The 7,846-nt window shown below is 28.3% G+C and overlaps 1 protein-coding gene across 1 annotated transcript; it reads right to left on the reverse strand.

Annotated features, from left to right (window-relative positions):
• Nucleotides 1-1,412: 1,412 nt before the first annotated feature.
• Nucleotides 1,413-7,174, reverse strand: LOC108327486 (B3 domain-containing transcription factor VRN1). The gene is made up of 4 exons (XM_017561182.1): nt 6,950-7,174; nt 1,925-2,324; nt 1,754-1,854; nt 1,413-1,673 (listed from the first exon to the last, which is right to left on the reverse strand). Exons 1-4 carry the CDS (start codon nt 7,172-7,174, stop codon nt 1,413-1,415), a joined length of 987 nt encoding a protein of 328 aa, XP_017416671.1.
• Between the last annotated feature and the right edge of the window lie 672 nt (nt 7,175-7,846).

Here is a 7,846-nt window from a genome sequence, read left to right on the forward strand (position 1 = left end):
TCAAAACAACATAAAATAACTCAATTCAAATTAATACATCTCACAAAACTCAAGGGTTTACACAAACCCTATATATTAGTCAATCACTACACAATGCCCACCAATAATATTTCTAATTTCATCATCAGAATTCGCAATGGAAACCAAATTAGTACTAAATTGGTTCATTCTTAATTTATTCAGAATAATATTTCCATTTGAGTAAATAAAGTTTCTTGTTCTTCTACATCCGAAATACAAAAAAAGTTAGAGAAGTATACTAGCATATTTTAAAAATTCTTAATTCACAAATAAAACATTTCACTGCAAACCTAGATTGACAAAGAATTCATCTATTCAGTTCAAGTGTCAGATAGAACCATCAAGACTACACATTCATGCTAAAAAAAATAAAAAAAATAGAAAAGCAGATATCGCAAAAAGAAACTTAAATGAAATAATATTAGCTCAAACCTTACAGAATAATAGTAACACTTGGTTAACTTCTTTTTTAATAAAATCGAATAAATCACTATATTATGTTAAAGAAATTAGAGATTCAATGGAATTGAAAATTTAATAAATAAAAATCTATAAATTTATATTTATATGTTATATATTTCAAACAAAGATTGTAACTCTTTATTTTAAAAGCCACATCTCGAGGAGTCCTTTTTTAAATTAAAAATTCTTTAACTACTCTTGATATATTAATAATGTAAATGAAGTACTATTTATTTATATTCCTAATTACTCGAATTTGATGATATATGTGTTGAAAGAAAAGTAACATTTTTACACCCTTCTAAAAATACACCAGTTGACTACACCTTTATTAATATAATTGACTATACATTTATTAATATAATAAATATCTATTAGACTTTAAAGTTAAAAAATAAATAAATATAATTAAAATCTTATTATTATAAATTGTAAGGTGGAATTTTTAGTTAGTAATATTAGCATATTATCAGTCGTTGAAAAGTTGTTATTCTAGTTAATCTTGGATTTTAGTTGTTATTTGGATATTCTAAGTAAGATTTTATCTTTGAATACTAGTTATATTTGATTCAAAAAACATGTAAATACTGAAAGTCTTCATTAAAATATATAGATTTTGATTTTAGTTGATTAAGCAGTGTTTCAGTCAATTAAAATGTTGTCAAACTAATTGAATTTGCAAGTTTCATTATGAAGTTGACTCTGTATATATAATTAGCCTTTTAAAAAGTACATTTAGTCAACCAAATTTACTACCACAAAGATGTGTTCATTCTGAAAGCTATTTCTGAGCTAATTAAAGGAGTTTTTAAATGGTTAAAATATCATAATGTAAATTCTTAAAACACATTGAGTGAAAGAGAGAGCCTGAAAACTTTAAAAGCAGTAAAAGAGAATACAATAAGATAACAACACTGAACAGCATTAAGTTATTGTCCTCTTAGAGAGGAGTTTCTGGCTACAAAGGAAACCTTAATCACCATGTTATCACCCATGTTCATGAGTTTGAAAAAGCAAGCATCTCCTTCTTTCAAATTATTGTCCCTTGCAAAATCTAACAAATTAGTGAAGTAAGCTGAATCATTTGGATAACGAACCAATTTAACCCTCCATCTTCTGTCCCCAACAACAAGAGTAACAAATTCTTCACGACGTTTGTTTTGGCTCCTCACTGCTGCTCTTGGCAGATACTGCATCATATATATGCATTTTTCACTTCAATAATGAGATTCTCACATACTATATATTATTGCTTAGTTTGAGAACATACCATGTACCCAGTAGTAAAAAAGGTTGGTTTCATTATCACCATGAAGGTATTCTCAAGAGCTTCCATGTTTCTCTTCCCTTCATTTAGATTCTTCAACATACCTAAAAAGGGAAAATACTATTAAATATTAAATCCTTCAAATATGACCTCATTAGGAATCTAGAATCATACCTTTGTGGTCTCTGACTAATTCATCGGATGCAGTGTCTTGCAAATTGGAACAACACCTTTTCTTATTCTCAGTTGTTTTCTTTGTCTTAGGTGGTTGAATGTTTTCACTCTTAATTCTAACCCTTTTGTGATTTGCCTTGTTGACAGGGTAGTCTATTTCCATGCAACTCATATCACAGATGAGTACATGGAAATGGGATGTTCCATTGTATCTGAAAACCAAGAGGTGTCCATGGGCTAGACAGTGATACTCCACAAACTCTTTCCAACCTTGCTGAAACCAAACACTGCCATCACTTTTCTCCAATTTTACTTCCCATTCTGCATCGTTTGGAAGCTTAAGAAACATTGTGTTGGGCAAGTGATTTCCATATTTGCTCACAAACTTAGCTGGAAGCTTCTGTTGTGCAGATACAGATTAAGAAATATACAACACACATTAACAAAATCTAGTTTTGGCTATATGAATCAATAAAATTCACCTTATCGTTTGACAAGTTTTAAGTACTGGTTTGTGATTTCTTGGCTTGGACTCAAGATTTCTAACATATTATAATCTTGGTTGTGGTCATATATTGATCACAACAACAAGAATGACTAAGTACACATGATTGCGATTTAAAACCTCTACTAAAGTACATGCATGTTAAGAATGTAAGGTGATTATGGGTGTTTAAGGTGAATACAGTGTATGATCTCCAAAAATGAACCATGATTTTGCTTACTAGCTTTCCATGCTGAAGGTTGTTGGAGAGGATGATCCTGAAAAAGTGGATTGGCTTTGACGCACTGCCCCCATGAGAGTCATCTCCTTGGTTAAGTGTTGAAGTCATTCCAAGCATTCAATGGAATACATAAGTAACAGAAAGAGGATTTGATGATATATATTTGCTTTGAGTTTTGATGACTGAGAACAGCCAAAGGAGATGGAGTTATAGGAAAGGAAAGTGTTTTGGTAACTGATAATAATTAAATTTTTCATAGCAGATTAATAGGTTTCGGAAAGTCTGCACCAGGAACAAAGAATAAGAAACAACAGATTTAGGAATCTGTAATTAATGACGTTGTTATCTGTTATTTTTTTAATGCTAATTACTATTAGGAAGTTTGTTTTTCATGGTTGAATTGTGGTAAGTTTTACGAAGAATATTGAGAAAACCGACAAGAGATTGAATATTTATGGATATATATATATATATATATATATATATATATATATATATATATATATATATAATTTTTGGTTTAGACATTTTTTTACTGTTTTATCCTTCAAACCACTTCAAAAATTAGAATGTCTATATTTATTAAAACTTAATCAAACAAAAATTCTATAATTAAAAAAGTATAGGTGAGAAATTTTGTAAATGAAATACCAATTTATCAATTAACATAAAAATAAATAAAATAGAGGAATCCAGGAAAAATAAGTAAGACTTTTTCTTTAGCTTCTCAAATTTTTAACTGCAGAATTTGTTTTATTTTTATTTTATACTTTAGAATTTTTTTTCTTTAAATTATTTTTTAAACACGCACGCACGCACGCAAATATAATGGTGTTAATACTTTTATTAGTTTGAATTAATAAATTATGATGTTTAATTTTATAATTAATTAATTTCAATTTAAGTAATTTTAAAAATTTCTTTATTTTTATATAATAAACAATTTATGATGAAAAATATATTGAGAACAATAAAGATGTAAAAAAGGATTCTAACATGTGAGCAACTGACTGGGTTGGAAAAATTTAAGTTTTTTTAATATGGTTTGAACTTGATTAACTTAACTCACTAATCAAACGGATTCAAGTAAGTTAAAAATGGATTAACCCATAACTCTCCAACAATAATATTTTATTAAAATTATTAATTACTAATTATATGAGTTTATAATTTAATTTTTTAAAGTACTAAAATCTTGTTCAATAACATTTGAATAATTTAGATGTTTAATTTATTTGTTTGTTAAGTTATATACATTTACTCATGACCTTTAACTCCGATTGGTATATTTCATATAGTACACCATTCCATCGAGGGCATTCGTCGATCTTGTCAATGTTCCATAAAATTTCCAATGGCAAAGTGATAACGGTTGAAAAACCGATATTTTTATACTTAATTTTGATATTAAAAACAACCTTTATGACTTAAAAACTAGTTTGAAATCATGTTTTTACTTAAGTTTTAGAAATAAGAGAGTTGGATGAGTTTTATGCTTAGTTTTCCCTGTTTTGGCAGGAATTAAGATGAATTAGATGAAATAGATGAAAGAAGTTGAAGTACCAAGGAGCTGGACTCAGGAAAGGAAGTAAAAGTGTACAAAAGAAGAGTCGCATTCACCGCTTAGCACAACTTTTACCGCTGAGCGACGTTCTGAAGCACCGTAGTCACCGCTGAGCAACGTTCTGAAGCACCGTAGTCACCGCTGAGGGTTAAAACTACAACTGAGCGTCTTCTTGAAGAGCCACACTTTTGATTGAAACCTCTTGAACGAAGATGGAGTTATTGAAAAAGAAAAAAATTTGGTAATTGATACCTAATTAAATTTTTTTATAGTCCAATTTGAAACTTTTAGATAATAATTTGATTGAAACCTCTTAAAGGAGATGGAGTTATTGAAAGAAAAAAAATTGGTAATTGATGCCTACTTAAATTTTTTTTATAGTCAAATTTGACACCCTTGTATATGAATTTGATTGAAACGATGGAGTTATTGGAAAAGAAAACAAATTGGATGATTGAAGATCATTTTAGTTAGGTCTATCATCAGAGATGGAAAGGGTGCCTGTTTACTAGAGTAGACATTCATAGTTGTTGTTACCAATGTATTGTTCTTTGTATTGTTACTAGGTCTATCATCAATTTATAGTAATTGAGTAACATCATAATGGTACTAAAAGATGATTTTTTGTAGGATCTTTTTTGTTTTTCCTTTATTTTGTTGTTACTCCTATATTGTTCTTCTATTTTGGAATCAATGTCCATAGTGCTTTCTTGTTTATAAATTTTAGATATATTATAATATATATGATATTTAGATTTAATGAAAACTTGTAGAGGAGGGATTTTGTTTAATATCCTTTCTCATTTTTCATGTGTTATTTATTTCATGGTTTGGTTGCAAATTTCTTAATAGCAAAAATTTGCAATGAATTTTGTGAAGTATGATATAATTTCCTTTGTGAACATTAAGAATTTAACTTGAACTTCTACTAGCTTCACATCCCAATTTATCTGTTTCATGATACATATCTTCTACGCGAAACGAGAAAAAACATATAAGCTAAGGTGCTCTAACCTTCTTGTTTTTTCTTATTTTTGATATATCTTTTGTATTTAGTTGCATCATAAATGTATAAGAGTCACTTCCTCTAGGACCAATCCCTATGGAGGTAGCTTTCTTAATTAAATTCCTTGGTACTTTTCACTAAGATGATGGTTGAGACTTTACATCTAATTTGATTTCTACTGATGAATACTTGGCATAGGTGGTTATGCATTGGAATCTATGGTGTTGCATTCTTTTGGGATATCTTCATATATATTGTATTTAATACCACATGCTTGCTAAGCTCAACTCATTATTTAAAATCTGATATTAACAAGAATTGTAGGATTTTTTTTTGTCTTCGATCTGTTTAGTAGCATTAGTCTAGGCATAAGCTAGTTTTTTTTTGTATTTTTAGTTTCAAGTTTGTAAATACATGTAGTCATAATTTAGTTAGATGAATTTGAATTTGCTTAGTTGTTTTTTAGTGGATTATAGTAGTATTAAGTTTGTTCTGATTTTATGTGTTCATTCTAATTGATAAATAGTATATTAGTTTCAAATTTCAGCTTTGTATAATGAATTTTTGTATAATAATTATTTGTATTGTTTTTAAGCTTTCTACAATAATTTTTACCAATTAGAACTTTTTGAGATAGCTTTTGTTACATTTTCCTTAGTTTAGTAAGTCATATAATTCTGCATAGCTTAAAAAGGCGTAGTTTTAGTGGATAGATTTTAGTGAATAGGTCAAATTTCAAATCTGTCATCAATTTTAGTAGTTAACTTTGTTCCTAGCTTTCATTAGTTGTTTGAAAATTGTAGGAATCAGGTTAGTTAGATTTTAATTGGTGTTTGTAGGAGTACCTAGTGTTATGTTGTGTCCTGTTTTTGTTGATTTCGTCCAGTTTCTTAGGTTCATATATTCAGATTTTATATTTTCACCCTTATGATGCAAATATGAGTTTAGCTAGTTCAATTAAGTGATTATAAAGTCATGTGCATAGTTACTGTGTTATTAGATAGTGTTAAAATCATATTTTAGAACTAGTATAGTTTTATTAACCCAATTTTACTAGTTAATGCTGTAATTTTTAGTAGTATAGGTATATTTTGATTTCCTAATCATTCTTAGTAACTAGTTGAGTCTTTTGTAACCTTTTAACATTCAAAACATTTTTAGGCACTTACCTTTTGGTTTTATTATAAGGTAGGTACAATTCTTGCATTTTAGCTTAGATTATCAAGTCTATTCAGCTTTAGGTAGACAGATTTTTAGGTTGTGATAGAAATATATATATTTGAGTAGTTTCTTAGATTATTTTAACCATTTTGAATATGTTTAGATAACTTTTATCTTGTACATATGATATATTAGTGCAATTTATAGTTTCTATGTAGCACAACTTAAGATGGACCTATTAAGTATACTATATTTTTGTTTGGGCATATCTCTTGCTGAGTTGTTGGTTAAAATTAATACAATTCAGTTCAAAATTAGCACAGTTAATAGTTTAGTTCAGTTTATATTGTACTTCAGTATAATTCAGTATATTTCAGTTTAGTAACAAAATAATTCAATTTAATTTATTTGAACTATTTTTTAGTTCAGCTCAATTCAAACAAATTAATTTTTAATTCAGTGTAGTTTTTAATAGTGCAAGTGAGTTCGATTTGCCCACCCCTAACCAAACCCTTCTCTGATTTCTTTCCAAACCCTATAGGGAGTTTCATCTCTTAAGAGTCTCTAACCACCCAGAAGAAGCCTTTAACCACCCACAAGAAGTATCTTCCACAATCTCTCAAACCATAGGCTACTTCATCTATTTGCTTCTCATCAAGTACACCCATACTCCGAAAAGAAACATAAACAACCAACCTTTTTTCCTTATCATCTAACCATTTGATGCATTCTTCACTTGTGGCCTCTACAACACCATGGTCCTCATCATCTTTGTTATGTTTATGGATGAACATGGGTGAAATAGATATCTAATTGTCGTAACTTTTGGCCAGATCTTCATCGTTTAATCAGTAATCTACATCTAAAATAAGTAATATCAGGTCTTGTAACACATTTATCATAAATTATGGACACACGATAGGAAAAACACATTTTATTAACATATATTTGTCGATAACATTAAATCTGTTGGTAAATATAAATTGTCGACAAGAATATAAGGGAATACATGTGTTCATTTATAGACGTACATTTGCATCAATAATTTGTATTTATCGATAAATTTCTTGACAGATGTATGTGTCTCATTTATCAATCCATATGTTTTCTCATTTATCAATCCATATTCTAATTTTTTTTAAAATAATTTTGCAAAAGCAAACTTTTGTTAAAGTGTTAGAATGAACATACATCTTTTCATTTATGGTGAAAATTGTCACTTCTTAAAAAAAATGAATGTAAATATTTTTTAAATTAATTGAAAAAGAGCTTGTAAAATGGAGTAAAGAACATATATTATATTCCTATCCATCTCATCTCATTAATATAGTAGTATACACGAACAAAATATTCACCCTTTAGACAGCTGATGAGAATAGAAATAAGAAACTTAAGTTTTACCTCACAAACTTAAATTTTCCCCCACTACCCATAATTATTTGGAATTATTTTTCAGTAATCAATCG

The sequence above is a fragment of the Vigna angularis genome, chromosome 2 (assembly GCF_016808095.1).
Source record: "Vigna angularis cultivar LongXiaoDou No.4 chromosome 2, ASM1680809v1, whole genome shotgun sequence".
Lineage (NCBI taxonomy): Eukaryota > Viridiplantae > Streptophyta > Magnoliopsida > Fabales > Fabaceae > Vigna > Vigna angularis.

Excerpts from the sequence above, each read along its gene's own strand:
- LOC108327486 (XM_017561182.1), bottom strand. The coding sequence starts at position 7,174 with ATGTTCATCCATAAACATAACAAAGATGATGAGGACCATGGTGTTGTA. Across the intron at positions 1,855-1,924 it reads ATTAGTCAGAGACCACAAAG|GTATGTTGAAGAATCTAAAT; the intron begins GTATGATTCTAG and ends TTCCCTTTTTAG. Across the intron at positions 1,674-1,753 it reads TTTTTACTACTGGGTACATG|TATCTGCCAAGAGCAGCAGT; the intron begins GTATGTTCTCAA and ends TATATGATGCAG.